Here is a 19,456-nt window from a genome sequence, read left to right on the forward strand (position 1 = left end):
GCAGTTGGGCTGCATTTCTTTTTGATAAATTGGAATAAATGATGTTTAGATGGTAGAGAAAAAATATCCCAGAGCTACTGACACTGCGATCTGCATGACTGTATGGATCCCAAATGTAAATGTAAATGTGTAAAAAGGAATACTTGGTGGTTAAGTAAAGATGAATAGTGTGATTGACCCCAAAAAAAAATTATTGGAATATGCATAAAAAGGGAAAATAAATATTAATAAGGGTTATTTACAAAAAAAAGTCAATAAAACATTTCAAAATTACAAATAGGTTAATGAACATTTTATAAATCCCAAAATAGTCACCGTTAACTAAAATAAATTAAATGAAATTATGCATTATACAAAAGAAATAACAAATATTAGAAATTATAGTCACTACCATTAAAATAAAAACAATGAACTAGGGCAAAAGGATAAAACGAACTCAAAGAAAAATCATTAATAGGCTAGGGCCCGTAGGGCTATTGATCAAAACCTAATTTATGAAATTATATAATTAACTAAAATGGGATAGGAAATTTAGTATTCACCTTTGTGTAATTTTGAAATGTTTTATTAACTTATTTGTAATTATCTATATTAATAAAGACAGGAATTGAAATTGAACTATTGAATTCCAAGAGGTCAAATAGCATCTAGTCAAATGTAAATGTAGGACTGTCTAAATATGGTGGCTACAGGCTACAACTGGTATGTATGCTATTAGTTGACACAGGCCACAATTCTTAAGTTGAAATGTACTGTAATGTCAGATATGCTTCTCTCTCTATCTCTCTCAAAATATTTTGAGAAATATTATTTTGCTCCCCATATTATTGTACTTGTATTTCTCCAGACTTCTAATTTGAAAAATTAAAGTATTTGATTTTTCAATTTTATTAATTGAGATAATTTTGTGAATTTGCTCGCTTTCTATTCAAAGCTTCGTTTACACAAAGTCAAATCCTCATCATGAAGAGTCATTATTGAGGGAAAAATGGTAGTCACATACCCATCACTTGTATTAATTTATCGAGTAAATTGGTGGAATTACCTCAATTGGAAAAATTGAAAAAGTTTAGTTCTTTAATTTTCCAAATTAGAAATTAGGGACCAAACTGATACAAGTACAATAGTTTGGGGAGCAAAATGACATGTATCCCTCAAAATAATTACTGAGGAACTTTCTTTGTAAGGAATTGATTTTCCCACAAACTTATTCATCATTGTGGTATTGTCAAATTTGTAAGAAAAAATAATTTAGTTTGAAGAATCAAGCACCACCTCACCCAGCCTCGCCCCACCTCCCTCCGTTCTCACTGCCAGTTTTTCCACTTCTTTCTTTTTGAGAGCTACTTATTTCTCTTGAGGTGATTTTTCACCTTTTTTTTTTGTGGTCATTTTTCCACCCTCTTGTGGTGGTTTTTTTTGGAGCTTGATGCTTAGATTTGAAGGTTTTTCCTCCCTTTTTTCCTCAGTCTCCGACTCTTGTCGCCAAGTGTTGGGCGGTTGCTACTTCCTCCAGCCCGTCATCTTTGTCAAATTTCTTGGATTTTCGACGATGATGGTTGAATCGTGGTTTCAAAAGCGACTCAGTCGCTATTTTACTAGAAGATGTGCGCTTCGACACGGGTGTCCACACCTCTATCTTCCTCGGCTCCCCTTTTTTCTTTAGTGCCTCACTAGCTCCTTTTGGTAGTTGTAGTTTATGCTTGATGTCGCTGTGATGAGATCTTGGAGCTTTTGTGGGCTTCTCTACTCCCTTCCACCCCACGGTGGTCTTTTCTTCCGATTCTAGGCTGTGTGGTTCTCCTGAACCACCCCTTATGCCTAGGGTTAGAACTTTTATTTTGTTGGGCCTATTTGGTTGGGTTTTTGCTTTGTTGTAAGATTTTGTTTTGTTGGGCTTACTTGTTTGGGCTTTTGTTAAGTTTTTGTTTTTGTTGTGAGCCTTTAGGCTCTAGCTATTTTATGTCTTTTGGGCTGTTTTAATGCATTGCTATTTCGACAAAAAAAAAAAGTTCGGGTCATCAAAAGGTCTGAATTGTACGAGTATGTTGGGCTTTAGCCCGGTCCAATGGACTGCAGCCTCTCCTAATACAAGGAGTTGCGCTTGAACCTTAACTTTGAGCTTAAACCCAACCTAAGGGCCGACCCATTTGCCACACACATCTCTGCCTCATCTAGAAATGGTTAATGATCAACATGTGAAGAATGTTGGTGCGGTCCTTACTGGGAAGTCCAATCTAATGCTGACCATGGGTAATGGAATACTAATGGGTTCAAGGTATTTCAATTCAGCACTTCATTGTGGAGTTAAAATCTTATACTAGGACAACATAGTTCATCTTCAATGCTAGAAAGGAAACATGGAACAATGAGATAAAATATTTAAGAGAATGAAATGTTGTAAAGCCCACCTACTAGTGCTAAGACTATTGTTTTCCATCTATGTTTTGCTTGGACCCACTAATCCCTGGTCCCTTCATCACTAAATTATGGTGTCCAAGTGTTACAATAAAACCTGAATAGATAATAAAGTAAACACCATAAGAGAATAATTTACCTATAACAAGTGTATACACCCTTTCTCTTATAACTTTTACTCGCGTGCTATTTACTTGGACCACTTAGTGTATGGGTGCGTGAGATGGTGTATGCATTTGTTATATCCAAGTATTAGACCTTGACTTGACACTCATCATTATCCCCGATTGTTGGTGGCATTGTTGAGAATCTCAGCTAGGGGCATCATATACCAATGGTTCTGAAAACTGTGGTGCTGAGTGGCCACTCCAACTCTCATATTTGTGATAATTGTTTGCAAACGCCATTTCACATTGTCAATTCAAACATCATAAAGACACTCCTCATCCTCTCTTTCCACAGGCTCTACATAACCAAATATTTCAGTGATGGCTGCACAACCAATCCAACCATGAACTAAAAATGTGCACGGTGCACCAGTGTCGAGCTTAATCTTCTTACAGAGTTATTATTAGACCAAATCAAATCAGAACCAACTTTGATCTTTGCAAAAGTAAACAAACAGATTCTGACTAAGAGATTTGATAACAAATTTATTCTTTATACAATCTCTCAAAGAAACAAACAGGAACAGGGGTAAAGATATACAGTGATATTCTATGTATAGACTAAGCAATATCACCTTTCATGTTAAAAAACTATGATTTTGGAAGTCATTTGTGTGATGCTGTATCCATGACCCTATCCAATATGTAGACTTACTTTATGAACATATAAGAGAAACAAGCAATCTTTTCACCAGATTATCTGAATTCACCTCTTCCAAGTCCAAATTTTCACATATCTCAGAGAAGGTGGTTGTGATGTGCTGAAAGATCCTACAAAGAAAAACAAGATAACAATACCTTAGAACAGAGATGACTCTGTGGATAATGACTACCATCATTTGATGTAACATACACAACACCTTTTATACATCACCCAAGATCTACTCCATAACATGGTAATGTCTACTCTAAGACCCTAGGTGTATTTTACTATCCAACACCACAATTGAAATGCTGATGATTCCTCGCAACTATAACTAGAATTTGGGTGGGAATTATTCAGAAAATATGCTGCTATAAGGTTCAATACCAAGGAAAGAATAAATTTTTGCAAAAATTTTGTGACAATAGATGAAAAGAAAAATATATTACAGAATCGTAATGTAAAAAAGAAAAAAAGAACATAGGCTTTTTCCAAGCATAAGATATCATTCAGGAACTCTTTTGTCAAATTAATTTCCATTTTCATGAAATAGTCCTTACATGTCAATATATGAGAACAGGGTTTGGACCTGGGCAGCCAATGAGGCTTTTTACCTCCTGCACTAGGCCTCATCTTCACTGATCTAGAAGTATAATATATAGATTCAAGGATTGCAATTTATTCATAATTATTGAAATGAACACTACTATGCCAAAATTAAGTTAAACTTACTGAGTGGCAAATTTATGTCAAAAAAGATCTTAGCATAAGTTTTAGATAATTACTTTATTCCTCATAAAAAAAAAAAAAGAGCTAATTTTGTGACCTAATAGCAAAAGTAATGCAAAATACATTAAAAATAGCATTCTTATAATGATTCATGCTTAACTGCAAGAATTCAGAAGAGATTTCTGAAACAAAATTCTAACCCAATTTATTTATTTGTTTTTGTTAAAAACTAAAGTAGCATAGTCCTCAGTTCAAAAAAAGAAGAAAAAAGTACCACAGTCCAGTGCCTATGATGACAAGAGAAACTAGAGTTCTTCTTGCTAAAGAGGAAGAAAAAGATATAGGATCCTTGCTAAGGTGATTAGGGTTGAATTTTGGATAAATCCGATTCGAATAGAAGACTTAAGAAAAATTTTATTTCGAAATTCCCAAATATCCTTCCAATTCTAAAATTTTGGATTCTTTAAACCATTCGAGAAACTTCAGATTTAAATCTAGTTCAGAATTTTAGGAAAATCAATGGATTTTTTTTGGAATTTTCATAACTTAATACTACTTCAACAAGGACATAAAAGATATCAACCCATCAACAATACAAAAGAAATTATAAAAAAAAAAATGAGAGGAACAACTCAATGATAACAAAAACAATGATATCATCTAAAATCATAAGCGACATTAGATGGTTGGGATGAGGATAGAAATCCTCAGTTCAAACCTCCATGTAAAAGTACAACTAAATAAATATACATGACTCAAACCACACAACTCAAAATTAGAGAAGAAATTGATGATGTAGTCATAGCAATAAATAATCCAGAACAACCAAATCATTACAAAAGTAAACAATAACAAAACAAATAAATCTTCCATGCATCAATCACAAAGATAACTAGATCATCCAATTCCCCATTCACTTGAAGAAAGGAAAATAGTAGAAAGAATGGCAGAGAGTCTTACTTTTTAGATTTTTTAGGATTTGGTTTGATTGGGCATATAAGGGTAATAAACACATTAGAATAGACATATAAAATCAGGATCTATATAACATATTAAGTATAAACATGTTAAAAATTCCAAATTTTCATATTAATGGGTGTTTCGAAATTTCAGATTAGAAAATTGGAATTCCCATATACTTTCCAACTCCAATCCAAATTTATACAAAAGGATTAATTACTTGATTCCAAAATTGAAAACTTTCATTGACCGAAAGCAAAATTTCAATCTAACTTGAACCCTGATTAATAAGACCATAAGAAACCCATCCCATCCCGCCCCACCCCTTCCTTTTTTTATTTTACTTTTAATCAGTGGATGGGATAGCAGAGAAAAGAAGGTAAAAGGAAACCAAGAGCCTATACATGGGGGTAACACCCCCCCTTGAAGTTTTATCACTAGAAATTTAGATAAACACACCTCCTTGTTTACTGTGAGATCAACTAGCTTGAGGCTTCGCAGCATGAAGCATTTCCACTATTAGAGTCTTCACATCCCTAATAAGATAAACATGAAAAAAATTAAGTTCTTAGAAACAATTTAAGCCAACTCAAACTATATAAACCAAAAACTTGTCATAGAAACCTATACACCAAAGACAATATATATACAATGGTCAAAATAGTGCTTCACAATCAAAAGTATAGTCATTAATTGGTCACATCAGGATACTTTATTATTTAAAAACTATTTTCTGTTGAAGAAAGTTAGAGTAGAAAGAACAAAATACAAACTTAACTGATTAGCCCAGGACATGAAGCAGCAATCTTTATTATTCTTATGACCTAGCAATTTCAGGGGATGCAAAAGCACCACCCTTGTATTAACTAGAGTCAGGTACCTAGAATGTGAGGGATAAGTCTCTCTGTCCAGGGTTCAGATGACCATGGTGACATCGAAATCTGTGGTCATATATTTTTACTATGATTTACTATTTATTGAACGCAATGTGCATCGGACTTTTTCTATAGGAAACAAAGACTTTATTAGATAGTCATAAAGGTACGATATAATTGTCCAGCAGTGTACAAGTAGTCCACCAACAAAAAAGAAATTCATCCCTTTTAGTTACACTTACATGCACAGAAAAAAAGTTAATACAGCAAAAGATTGAGCAAAGTGCAGCTCCCCAATCCATATGAAAAATGAAAGCCGGAATATATCTAAGTCAATGAATAGAAATTCCCACAACAAAGCTCAAAACTGCACTCTTTCCCACAAGAAATCCACTTCCTTCCCCAATTTTCCTTGAAAAATTCTAGTTCTTTCTAAACAAACTATCCAACAGAACATATATAAAAGCTTTTCCTTTTTATCTACCAGCAAAGGCACAAAGTTTCTCAACAAATAACGATACACAAGAAGCCAGAAAAAACCAAACTCAACCTTATCTCAGTGGAAAGCTTATTCCACAAACTAACTGCAACTGGGCAATTGAGAAATGAACGATCAACACTCTCTGCTCCTTTACGGTCTCATTCATTAAACATTATCACAGGTACTAAGTACTAACCATCCTATGAGCAATTATTTGTATCTTACAAGGTAGCTTAGTCTTCTAAATCATTTCAAATTGAAAAGGGGTCAAGACAGGCTCATCAATCAACCAATTAAAAAAGGATTTGCAAGAATCTTCCCAAGATTTTAGTTGCCACACCCTTCTATCATCCCACGAAGAGTACAACAAAATCTTTTCAATCAAAGATAAGAAAGAGGAAAGTTGACCAATTTCAATGTAATTAAATTCCTTTGGAAGTTAAAGTTCCAACCCAATGAATAAAGGGATGAGACTGAGAAACTATGATTAGGCTATGAAGTAAAATATTAACATAAAACCTTGTAGAATAATCTGACATAACTAGTCCAGAATTTGCTGTCATCATATAATTTTAAGCCAATTTTTTGATTTTCTATTAAATTATTAATTGAACTCAATGTGCATCCTGACTACAGCCACCAATCAAGTCAACCATGAAAAAGAATATCTATATCCTCCTGCCAATGTCAGGGAAAATTATACTATGCTATATGTAGTACAATTTTAACATAAAACCCAGCAGCTAATCTGACATAATTATCTGAAACTGAAGCAGAACATAAATCAAAGATAAATCTTGACATCCACAAGAAAGGAAATATTCATTTAAATGAGATGTCTCACTTTCGATCCTCTGCACGTCTAGGAAAAGGTATTCGAAGCTTGAAAGTATTCCCCTGATAACCAGCCTAAAAGAAGAATAATAAAGTCAAAATGATATCATGTCAAAATGGAAGAAAAATGGTTTGGGTAAAACTGAATTTGTATAGTATTGAAGAGGGGAAAGAACCTCAGAAAATAATGGCTTTTGATTGCATTAATAGTTTTTCTACATTAACAGTTTCAGTTTGGATAAATCTGGTTGTTTCTTTTTTTTTTTTTTTTTCTTACAATATTTGAACCCAGGTTCTAGCACTTCCCCAGCCCACCCCAATAACAGTTGAGCCATAGGAGTTACTTTAGTTCGAACAAAACTGAGTTTGTATAGTATTTCGGCATTAAACCCTATTTGGAACCACAAAAGAAAAATGATTTATTAAAAATATAAAGAATGGGTATTATAAACAAAAAAATTAAAGATCGGCAATACCTTAACATTGAAACCAAGTCTATCCAAATCCAAAATGTAAGCAAAGTCCACCTGGAGAAAGAAAAAAAAAAAATCAGCTTGCATCAAACTAATTTCTCTGTCCACCTGTCTATCAATGTGTATATATCTTGTATTATTCCAGAATTCAGCACGAATGGATCTTGGCAGTTCATGCAGCTTACTTCCAAAAGTCACCCCAGCATATCCAATCCAACAAGTCTTAGGACAATATTTTGACACCAAATGCATAGGTTTTAATTTTAACAAATTTGAGTGAATTTGCTATCCCCTACATTGAGGAAAAAAAAAATGAAGAAAGAAAGAAAAGAAAACAAGCTCCTTTCCAGTTAACACTGAAGTTTACAGCAATAGTTGAAATTACCAGAATCGATGTCGAATGTTGAACAATGGCTTTTGTATCTTCAGCATGATCCTTATTCATGTGAGACTAGAAAACAATAGTTTTCGAAGTCAATTAGAAAAAATAAACAATTTTGAATTAAGACAACCAGAATGCAGATAATACACAGATAAGAAGTAGTACTGCAACAGGCTTTGAAAATTGAGCAATTGGATCAACTTTTGCAGCTTTATACTCCTCATTGCTGAACTCTGAAAGTAAAGAAGTAGATATTAAAAATGGCAGAAAAGGTGGAAATTAATGTAACAATATAAAATCCATAAGAGGTGCTGGAAACGGAAACAGCATGTATTGATTCAAAAGCAAATGCATTGGTACACCCCTTTCTAAAGTTATCTAAAGAGTATGAAAAGTTTCTCTTTTAAAAGTGACAAGACTAACAGAAAAAACCTGAACAATAGTTTCAACTATAAGACAACAGAAAAAAGTACAGTAGATAGATGTATGGATACAAACCTCCTGATCCTAATAAAGCAGTTGCAACCCCTGACACGTATCGCACAACTTTTGGTTCAATGCGCATGAATTGGAAGTCACCAAAGTCAACCTTCAGATTGTATGTGATGATTTAATACTGATTATAGAAGTCGGTGCAACAGTAATCATGCTTCAGAACAAGAGTTTCAGAAGTTACCCAAAATGCATTGGGATGCCTGGCCAAATACGCAGTGCGAATAGCTGCTTGATCCTTCTCGGAAATCTAATGATTGTTCAAAAAAATATTTCAAATTGTTTGCAACTAGAGAGAGGAGAGAGCACTTCAAACACCATGAAAAATTGGTAAACAATTATTACTTACAGGAATAGCATCACCATGCAAAGTGACCAACAAATCAGTCCTATCCTCAGGATCTCTAGCCACAAGAAACGAGCACTTGGGATTAAGGGTTAAGTCCTATTGAACAAAAATAAAATAAACTAAATAAATAAGATGGGAAATGATATCGCTAAGATTGGTGAGAATAATATGCAGAGAGACCCACAAAGAAATAAAGTAGCAGCTTTTTTTGACTTGGTTGGTTTGAACGCTTTGAAGGACACATGTTTTTACAGCAAAGTATATGAAATGGATTGAAAGTTTATAAAGTAATGATGTCATTGTCTTCCTTCCAGATGTAGGAAGTTTAGCATCCTTTCATGTGAAGAAAGGTTGTTGCCTATGCATCTCTATAAATATGTTGTAGCTAAGTTGCAATTGGAGCCTGAGATAGAGCATTGAACAAGAGTGAAAATTTCTTGGGAGAAAGAGTGTTCTTTGGGGTATTGAAATAGTGAGTGTTCTTTGTCTAACCACATACACTCAAAGTCAAGTGTGTGCGTGTTTACTAAGGAAACCGTCTACTTTTTAGGTTTCTATTCAAAAATCATACCTACCAAAAAAACTAGATAAGTTGGAAAACAGTAGGACATTTAAGAGTAATAAAATAAATAGACGAACACTGAAATGTTTTGCAGCCTTGCAGGGATAATCCTTGAATTGTGACTTAAAGAATAAATGGCTCTCATCATCGAACTACAATGCAAAGTGGACCCCACAAGGGATCACTTAAAAAAGCTTATTTAAGAAATCCCTCAATGGAAGTTCCCTATATATATATATATATGGCTTAATTATCGATTTACCACCCAAAATTGTAACTCATTCCCACTTTACCACCTGAAAGTTTTTTTGTCCCAGATTACCACCTATAACTTACATCCGTGTCCCATTTTACCTTGTTCCGTCAACAATTCCGTTAATGCTGACGATCTGGCCGTTAATGCTGACGTGGCGCGCTAGATGTGCGCCACGTGTCACATCCTTTTTTTTTTTTTTAATTTTTTTTTAATTTTTATAAACTTTGAAAATTAATTAAAAATAGCTATGAACTCAGAAAAATACACAAAAAATTTCTACGGACTCGTCTTGACTAGCACTAATTTACTATAAGGTTAAATTACCAATTTGCCCTCTAAAAATTTCCAAAAAAATTAGAAAGTCCAAATTCATTTCTAAAAAAATTAAATAAATTTTCCTCTATTAAATAAATTCTAGAATTTTCGTAAACTCTTGGACAAATTCTCAAAAATATTTTGAAAAATTACCAAAAGCCTGTTTTAAAGAATTATTTCGAGACTTTACAGAAATTCTAGAATTTTTCTAGAATTTATTTTATAGGGAATTTTATTTTTCTCTAAGACCGAGAGGTCTTTTGGGTAGCAAGTGTTCATGAGAAAGGTATTGTTAGTTTTTAGAAGACTAACAGTGCAGACCTCATATTTTTTGGAGTTTGGGAGATTATTCTATGAATTTCCAAAGAGTCTAGAGTATTTTAATTTTCTAGAAATAAATTTAGACTTTCCAAATTTTTTGAAAATTTTTAGAGGGAAAATTGGCATTTTGACCCCATAGTAAATTAGTACTAGTCAAGACAAGTTAGTAGGAATTTTCCGTGTATTTTTTTAAGTTCGGAGCTATTTTTAATTAATTTTCAAAGTTTATAAAAATAGAAAAATAAAAAAATACAAAAAAAGATGTGACACGTGGCGCACATCCAGCGCGCCACGTCAGCATTAACGGAATTGTTGACGGAACAAGGTAAAATGGAACACGGACGTAAGTTACAGGTGGTAATCTGGGACAAAAAAACTTTCAAGTGGTAAAGTGGGAATGAGTTACAGTTTTGGGTGGTAAATCGATAATTAAGCCTATATATATATATATATATATATATATTTCTATGATGGAACAAATAATAATGCCAAGATGACAAACACTAGAACATACTAAGGTTTACGTGGTTCGTCAAAATTCAACCTACATCTATGGAGAGTATCCAACTTCACTATGAGAGAGAAAGTCAAATCAAGAGTTAATCCCTAATCCGAACTATGTATCCAATAGGATACCCCTTGTACAATCTCTCTCAAATTCCCTTGAAGAATGCTCCACAACCCCTTTCTTGCAACGCTTGCTATGCTTTTTAGTTGAACTTCCAAATGAGAGTTGATGACTAAATGGATAGAGCCCCCTCCTTATATAGCCTCACATGATGGCTAAAAGTATACCATCATTAAGCCAAACCTGAACCGGTCATATTAAACTCTAGCATAGGAATTTCGAGCACTAATGCATGAATGCATCCACATGCATTAACTTTGTGTTCTAGGAACATTGCACCGACCAACTTAAATATTAATACCAACACATCTCATTTATCATGCATTGACTATGTGCTAATTACCCTAACATGATTCCAAAAAACCAAATGTACCTCCACTTAAGAATGAAGAATCCAACAATCATATGAATATTTTTAGAAGTTTAAAAAGTAATGATGTCGTTGTCTTCCTTCCATATGAAGAAGGTCAACATCCTTTCAAGTGAAGAAAGGTTTCTGGCTACACATCTCTATAAATGTGTTAGTAGCTTAATTACAATTGTAGCTTGAGGGTGAGCAATGAGCATAGAGCTTGAGTGAAAACCTCTTTGAAGTAGTGTGTTCTTTGGGGTATTGAGATAATGGGCGTATAAGGGTTTTTCTTTGGGTTTGGGTTATGATGATTTAACTCAAATGTGTATCATAACATATTCTTGAAGAACAAATTTATCTCGTAGAGGTAGGCAGGAATTCGCCAAACCACGTAAATATCATGTGCACAATTTTTCTTCTCTATGTATTCTCTTCCAATGTGTACTGTTGTGCGGTGTGATTTCTGTTATTGAATTTTGGTTTGCACCTCTAGATGCCAACAGTCATAAAAACCAAATAAAAGAAAAGACTTCAATATTTGTAATAGTAAACATAGGAATATGGTTATAAAATAAGGACCAAAAATATATGCCAAAAGAAAACTGTAAGTAGGTTTAGGACAACTGGGCATTCGGACCTAAACCTAAAATAGATAATGTGCATAGGCAGCAACACATGCAAAGGGTTGGCGCCCTCATATTTTTGTAAACTACTAGATCAATTTATCTTAATCACATGAACTAAGAGCCTGATTGGGAGTGTTTTGGCAAAAAAGCTTCCATATAAACAAAAACATTTGTTATCATGTTAGGCAAAAATAGGCAAAAGTACTTTTAAGGGTTAAAAGCACTTTAACTGCTTCCTAGAGAAGCACCTGGTAAATGCTTCATCACGAAGTGCTTTCAGGTGAATGTGTAAGAAGTAATTGGGTTTTTTGTAAAATTTCCTATATGCTTTTAACAAAAGCACTAATAAAAAAACACTACTGAAAAACAGTGTTTCATACGGAAGCACCCCCAGACAAGTCCTAAAGCACTTTTAAGCAAAACTTTTTTTGTTTGACAGGAACCAAGAACTTTTATGTTTTAACAATCCAATTCATAATTTGCAATATAAAGATATACGCAAGAAGAATGTTCAAAATTTTGTGAAAACCTTTGAATGAACTGCCAAGCTGCTAACTGCTAATATTGGAGATCCATCTGCATCACATGCATAGTCTACCATTGATCCTGATGGATAACCCTCATACTTCTGCACACGAAAGAAAATCAAAGAAAATAAGACAAGGACAACAAGGTTGTTGAAGCAATGACTACACAGACAACAATCAACCAAAGTGATTAATATGAATGAGTCTTGTACCAGAGGTTAATAATAAGATGATAATGGTATATGAATGCTAAAAGGAAATGCATTGCCTACTTCCCAACTATGTATTAGCATCATGTATCTTTTATGCAATAATTATCTACTGCTGTAAGACAATTAGTTATTATATGCAACACTTTGATCATTGACCAGTGTGTCATAAATCCATGTTGTATCAGAAAATACAATTCATTTGAACAGAACTTCACCCTTAATTTGTTAGGAAGCGAACTTGTGCTTGCTCCAAAACACAAGTCCAACAATCCTGAATTTTGTAGGAAAGCCTAAAGATACTCCACAAAAGCAATAGTCTCGATACTCATGGTGAACAGTTATTATAAGAACCGCCACCCAGATTATACAGTGCAAAAACCTTCTAAAAGACTAATTAATAAAGATAACGAGACATATAAGGTGCATACGGATGCATGAATTATGTCCTTTATGAGCGATGATCTTTAGGCATACAGGATCCCCCTATTATTTGCTATGAGAGGAAGTAAACTAGCACTCTAACTCCTCAATCAGATTTGATTAGGTGCACCAGAGATAAGAGAAGTCTTAAATCTAACTTTTTCTATCTAGATAAAGCCAGAAGCCTAATTTAGTGAAACTTTCAGAAATCCCTTAAAACAGCCTCATTTAAAAAACATTAAATCAAAGTGAAAAACAAACCTGTGAAAAAGTAGAGAGCATTCCACGAACACTTTGATCAAGTAGAGTTCGGACTTCCTCAACTGGGGGAAGCCGAGCAGCCTTTTCCTGTAACAATAACCACAGAAAGTTTCAACAAATTAAAATTCACCTGCCCACATTAAATGTTTACACTAAAAGTAAAAGTAAATTAGAAGAAATGTTATCCTAAGGGGCAAATTTTGAGCAACTCATTGACTCGTTGTATTTTATACAACCATTGACTGCAATAAGAGCTCACAGTTGCTCAAAATCCGTCTCTTATGAGAACGGACTGAGTAAATTAGTACCCCAAGTTGAAGTGTTATGTATGTAGAACATTTCAATATGGCAATTACATTAATAAAAAAAAAAAAAAAGGAAAAATGTACCTGATGAGTTTGAATCAACTGAAATACATTGTCATCATCTCCAGCTGTAACAGTCTGATTAGAAACAACAACATCAAATTCACCATTAAATTGGGTTTAAAAATTTTAAATTTGTTTCAATTTTTGCTCATCATACCAGTTTGGCTTCGATATAAATCCACCATTCATTCATTATGTAATTAGATGGAGATATTTAAAACAATTACAAAGTCGATCAAAACGTAACATAAAAGTTGGGGATTTGGTTTCCTTTCGTTTTCCCGCACTTTCTGAGCAACCAAACAAGAATATCGGAACTGATCGTAGAATTATTAGAAAATTTAAGAGTACCTGAGCAGTTGACTGAGGGGAAGCAGCCATGGATGAACGACGAATTGTGGGAGAGAAGGTGAAGGAGTGGCGAAAGTGTAATATTAGAGGGGCGTGAGGGGCATTACGGGCATTTAATCGGGAGAATAGGGAGGTCTGCCACGGCGTCACCACAGTCCTCATCATCTCTTCTTTCACACGCCCGCCCACACCTAACTGTGTCAGTGTGTCTTCCAATTCTTAATGATTTCTCAATTTTTTTTTTCCCCTTTCTTTTCTTTATTTATTTGCTTTTGATAATTTGTAATGATCCAATCGTTGAAAGGAAGCTGGAATGGGCCACGGTCTACAACAATACTAGTGATATTAATATATTATGAGTACCACGTGCTGAATATTATAAATATTTTTTTAGTATGATAAAATTAATAACAACAACATTCGATAATCGTTGGTGGATGTTGATACCCATTTTTAGGGATGGGCATTAAGACCGAAAATACCAAAACTATATCGTTCTCGTTCTGTGCCATTTCGTATCGTTTGATCTCATTCCATTTTTTTTTTTTATCCTGTACTGTACCGATCTCAAACGGGATGAGATCGGTCCTGAAGGTTCAATACCGGAATGGTCTCATCCCGTACTGATTAATTAAAAATTAATTTATTTAATTTAATGGGTCCAAATATCACTAAACCCATTTCATTTTTTAACTTTCACCCAAAAACTCAACCCACACCCGTGAGGCCCAATGGCCCATGACTCCCAAATGGCCTAAAATCCTAAATGCCTAATCCACTAAATCAGTTATCCCAATTTCCCAATTCTGAATTTCAATCGAATCAATTGATTCAATTCACTGATTCAATTTCAGAGTTCAGAGTTCAGACTCCCAATTCTCAAACTCCAAACCAACTTACCACTTTCCCAGCGGGTAGCAGCCACTCTCCTTCGCATCCCAACTTCGCATCGCAACTCACAAGGGACTGCTAGTCGCAGACCCCAGAAGCCATTGTTGTCTCTCGTTGTTGTCTCTCGTTGTTGTAGTCTCTCGTCGTCGTCGTCTCTCGCCATCGCCGTCGCACTAGCTTCTATGGCCATCGCACCAGCTTATGTCGTCGTCGCACCAGCCTCTCTCCCCCTCGCATCGCATCACTGCGCAAGCACATTTGCACCAGCCTGGCAGCCTTTCTCCCCCTCGCATTGCACCACTGCACGTCGCCGTTGCACCAGCTTCTCTAGCCATCGCACCAGGCACCAGCTTCTCTCGCCGTCGCACCAGCTTTTCTCCCCCTCGCATCGCACCACTACACGTCTGCACCAGCCTCTCTCGATAGGTTATGGTAAGTGATTGAGTTTGTGATTGAACATTTGGTTTCTACTGGTTTCTGGATTTTTAGATTTGTTGATTGAGCATTCTGGGTTAGATATTTATGGGTTATATTTGTTATTTGGTTTCTGAATTTTTTGATTTGTTGATTGAGCATTCTAGGTTAGAATGTTAGATACTTAGATTGTTATAATTTATTTGTTCTGTTAGCCGAAATGTGCTATGGGTTGGGTTTTGTTTATGTCAATTGATATGTTATATGTTATTGGTTATTGGTTATTGGGTTATATTTACAATTGTTTATATCAATTTAAAATAATAAAATTTATATGTTATGGGTTATGCAATCTAATCCCCTCCAGCAGCAGAGTGGCCCGAGTGGGATTGCTTGTTCTTCAACAGGAACCTCACCATCACCAATGGGACCACCATGCCCATTGTCCAACTCTATGCAAATTGAACCTGCAGTATAAGAGAGCCAATGGGGAGGAAAGAACATGTCATCCCAAGCAAATGAACCTGTAAGTGAGCTCAATACAGATAGTAAAGGTAGATTTGCAAACAAGCGTAGTTGGGTTTGTGATCACTTTAAAGAGTATGAGGAAAAGAAAAAAGAAAAAAGAAAAAAGAAAAGATAATGAAACAGGGAAGATGATAGAAGTAGAAGTTGTTCATAAGAGAGCTAAATGCATATATTGTCCTAAAGGTTCTTTAGGAGATTATGTTGTTGATAGTGGAAAAAATGGGACATCGAGAATGCTTAAACACATTAGAAAATATTACAGATACTACCCACCCAATCAAGATAAAAACCAAAAGATCCTTACTGGTGATAAGAGTCAGGGTAACAAGATGATTTCTAGGGGGTTTGTGCAGAGTGATGTTATGGAATCTTGTGTTGAGATGATTGTGATTGATGAGCTTCCATAGAGAATATGGGTTTTCGGAGGTTTTGTAGTGTTGCTTACCCATTGTTTGATGTCCCTTGCAGGAGAACTATAGTTAGACATTTTCTCAACATGTATGATGTCCATAAGGCTAGCTTGAAGAAGGAGTTGAGTGGCTATAGGATTAGCCTCACTACTAACACTTGGACAAGTGTCCAAAACCTTAATTATATGGTGCTCACTGCCCATTTCATTGATAGTAATTGGAAGTTGCACAAAAGAGTTTTAAACTTTTGTGTGATTCCTAATCACCAAGGGTCCACCATAGGGAAGCTTATTGAGGCTTGTTTGTTGGAGTGGGGGATAGAGAAGGTCATGACCATAACTGTTGACAATGCTTATGCAAATAAAGTAGCCATAGATTAGGTGAGGTCTAAGATGAATAATTGAGAGAATTCACAAGCTGTTTTGGGTGGGAAGTATTTGTATATGAGATGTGTTGCTCACATAACTAATCTAATAGTGGGGAGTGGGTTAAAGAAGCTGAATAGGTCTGTGTTAACCATTAAGAATGCTGTGAAGTTTGTGAGGTCTTCTCCACAAAGATTGGACTATTTTAAATCCTCAATGGAAAAAGAAAAATTGTCCACCAAAAGTCTTGTATGCATGGATGTCCCCACAAGGTGGAATTCAACATTTATAATGTTGGAGGCAGCCTTGAAATTTAAAAAGGCTTTTGCAAGAATGGGAGAGGATGAGGACAGCCCCTTTTTGGCTTACTTTAAGGAACCAGATGAAGAATATGATGAGGATGACCATGTGATTAAGAGCAGTGGTAAGTGGTCTAGGGTTGGACCACCTAATGAGGATGATTGGGAAAAAGCAAGGGTGTTTGTGCAGTTTTTTAGGGTATTTTATGATGTGACTTTAAGGGTTAGTGCATCTTTACACCCCACTATCCACACAACTTTTCATGATCTTTTAGCTATTAACCGTGAGATTAACAGGTTATTTGTGACACCTGAGATAGCCACTGGTTCAGAAACTGAGAAAGTGTTGTGTGACTTGGCAGCCAATATGAGAGAAAAATATGATAAGTATTTTTGCAGACTAGACCAGCTGAACCAATTGGTGTTGATTGCACTTGTTTTGGATCCAAGGTTCAAGATGATACATGTAACTCATCTATATAGGAAGGAGGGGTTTAAAGAATGGGAGGTGGATGGGACCACCTCACAGATTAAAGGAATTTTGATGGTCCTTTATGAAGATTATGGACCAAGACTAGATGGTGGCATACACATTAGAAAGAACCAGGATTCTGATTCACAAAATGCTACTTCTAGTTCTATGGTAGAAGATGGGGGTAGAGGTGGTGGGAGGGATGATATTTTGGATGATTGGAGAAAGGTGGTGGAAGAGAGTAATGATGCAATGGTGGCACATGAAGTTGATACATACTTGATGGATCCTTTGGAATGGACAGCTAAAGGAGCACATGGTTTTGACATTTTATTATGGTGGAAGCTCAATGGTCCCAAATATCCTGTGTTGGCAGCAATTGCAAAGGATGTTCTTGCTATTCAAGTATCTATTATTGCATCTGAGAGTTTTTTTAGCACTGGGGGCAGGTTCATAGATGCATTTAGGAGTTCATTAACTCCAAAATCAGTGGAGGCCTTCTTGATTTGTATGCAAAACTGGTTGAGGGGAGATGACATGTCCAACTTGGATTTAGAAGATGAACCTTGTCTTGAAGAACTTGAATTTTATGAAAGTGTTGAAGCATGTAATGTTTTGTTTATTATCTTAAACTTGACTTGGTTTGCTTTGTAAGTTTGTATTTATTTTGTAAGTTTCATGGACTAAGTTACTAATTGCTATGAATTATTTTATGTAAAATATGCAAGTACTACCATTGATGCCATTTGTAGTTTGAAGAGTTCAAATCCAAAAGCAAAGGGAAAATAATTTGGATTTCAATTACTTATGAGTTTGAGATGTAATAAGTCATGAGGCTTAATTCTAATTTCTGAGTTTGAGATGTAATAAGCCATAAGACTTAATTATGTTTGTTGTGTTTGTGATGTAATAAGTCATATGCTTAATTATGTTTTTCAGTTTTTTTTTTTTTTTAATTTGGATATAATAAGTCATAAAGCTTAATTATGTTTTTTAGTTTGGATTTGGTAAATAAGCCATGAGGCTTAATTGTGATTTACTGATTTATGAGTTTATGTTTGAACTTTGAAACTTTGAATATTTGAATTGTTGAAGTTTATGTTGTATTGTTGTTTATTTGAATTTTGAATTTTGAATTGTTGAATAATTGGTTGAATTGTTGAAGTCTTGAAGATGAATTTTCAATCTTGAATAAAAACAGGTTATTATTTGAATTCTTGTTTCGTTTGCATAGTTGAATAAAAATAGGTTATGTTTATTGTTTACTGGTTATTATTTTAAGATGAATCTTGAATAAAAATTGAATAATTGAATTTTTATTATCTTTTTGTCTGGGATCGGGATGGTTCCGAACCACATTGGTACGGGACGAGATGGTACCATAATTCCAAAACCCTCATCTCATCCCGTACCGATCCCGAACTCAAATCATGAGATGGGATCGGGATGAGGTAAGTCTCGTCCCCCACCATCCCGTGCCCACCTTACCCATTTTGTGTCATGTTGAGTCCTAGAAAATATTGGGCCTTATGTTTGTATCAAATTTGGACTTTAGATATGTTATAGCTCATTCGGGTGTTTGTAAAGATGAAAGTCTTATCATTTATTATAAATAAAGCCGTTCACCTCTTTAGTAAGGGACAGCCTCATAACGTTTCCTCTAGGGTTCTAATATTTTTATGTACTCTCTAATTATTCATAATGAAACCTTAATCACAATCAAGTGGACGTAGCCTAGATCTAATTGGAATCAGGTGAACCACTATACATTCTTGTGTTTGCTTGTGTGATTGTCGTTTTATATTTTGATTATTGTGTTTGATGGCTTGACGAAATTTGTGCATCAACATTTGGCGCCGTTTGTGGGAACAAGGTTCTATTCCCATTAGAACTTTACCTAGCTGATTTCATAACGGATCTGCAAAAAATCCTGGACTTGGATTCGGCAACACGAATCATGTCTTTGGAAGAGATTTCTAGGAGGTGACGAGCATGGCCTTCATGTGGATGGGTGGGCTCAGCATATGTGTAAGGCAAAGCACGACTTCCTTATTAATGGCTGTGCTTAGTGCTAC

The 19,456-nt window shown here is 35.0% G+C and overlaps 1 protein-coding gene and 1 pseudogene across 2 annotated transcripts; one reads left to right on the forward strand and one right to left on the reverse strand.

Moving 5' to 3' along the window:
- Window positions 1–3,015: 3,015 nt before the first annotated feature.
- Window positions 3,016–14,239, reverse strand: LOC147282985 (FMN binding protein). 2 transcript variants are annotated; one of them, XM_086246902.1, is made up of 13 exons: window positions 14,003–14,238; window positions 13,673–13,726; window positions 13,284–13,370; window positions 12,393–12,491; window positions 8,804–8,899; window positions 8,639–8,704; window positions 8,461–8,551; window positions 8,128–8,195; window positions 7,966–8,031; window positions 7,584–7,634; window positions 7,118–7,182; window positions 5,377–5,453; window positions 3,016–3,356 (listed from the first exon to the last, which is right to left on the reverse strand). In XM_086246902.1, the coding sequence occupies exons 1-12, from the start codon at window positions 14,165–14,167 to the stop codon at window positions 5,396–5,398; spliced, it is 966 nt and encodes a 321-aa protein (XP_086103028.1). In that variant the 5' UTR covers window positions 14,168–14,238; the 3' UTR covers window positions 3,016–3,356; window positions 5,377–5,395. The 2 variants fall into 2 exon arrangements, with proteins under 2 accessions (XP_086103028.1, XP_086103029.1); XM_086246903.1 differs by lacking the exon at window positions 3,016–3,356 and adding an exon at window positions 3,788–3,871 and having other exon boundaries at window positions 14,003–14,239.
- Window positions 14,240–15,881: 1,642 nt separating this feature from the next.
- On the forward strand, window positions 15,882–18,035 carry LOC147282986 (zinc finger BED domain-containing protein RICESLEEPER 2-like; annotated as a pseudogene).
- The last annotated feature ends 1,421 nt before the right edge of the window (window positions 18,036–19,456 follow it).

The sequence above is a fragment of the Dryas octopetala genome, chromosome 6 (genome assembly GCF_963921425.1).
Source record: "Dryas octopetala chromosome 6, drDryOcto1.1, whole genome shotgun sequence".
In the NCBI taxonomy this organism is placed as follows: Eukaryota; Viridiplantae; Streptophyta; class Magnoliopsida; order Rosales; family Rosaceae; genus Dryas; species Dryas octopetala.

What these genes read in the sequence shown, in the direction of transcription:
- LOC147282985 (XM_086246902.1), bottom strand. Translation starts at nt 14,167, where the DNA reads ATGATGAGGACTGTGGTGACGCCGTGGCAGACCTCCCTATTCTCCCGA. An exon ending in CCCCTCAGTCAACTGCTCAG is followed by an intron (nt 13,727 to 14,002) that starts GTACTCTTAAAT and finishes GTTTCTAATCAG; the next exon opens with ACTGTTACAGCTGGAGATGA. An exon ending in AGTTGATTCAAACTCATCAG is followed by an intron (nt 13,371 to 13,672) that starts GTACATTTTTCC and finishes TTATTGTTACAG; the next exon opens with GAAAAGGCTGCTCGGCTTCC.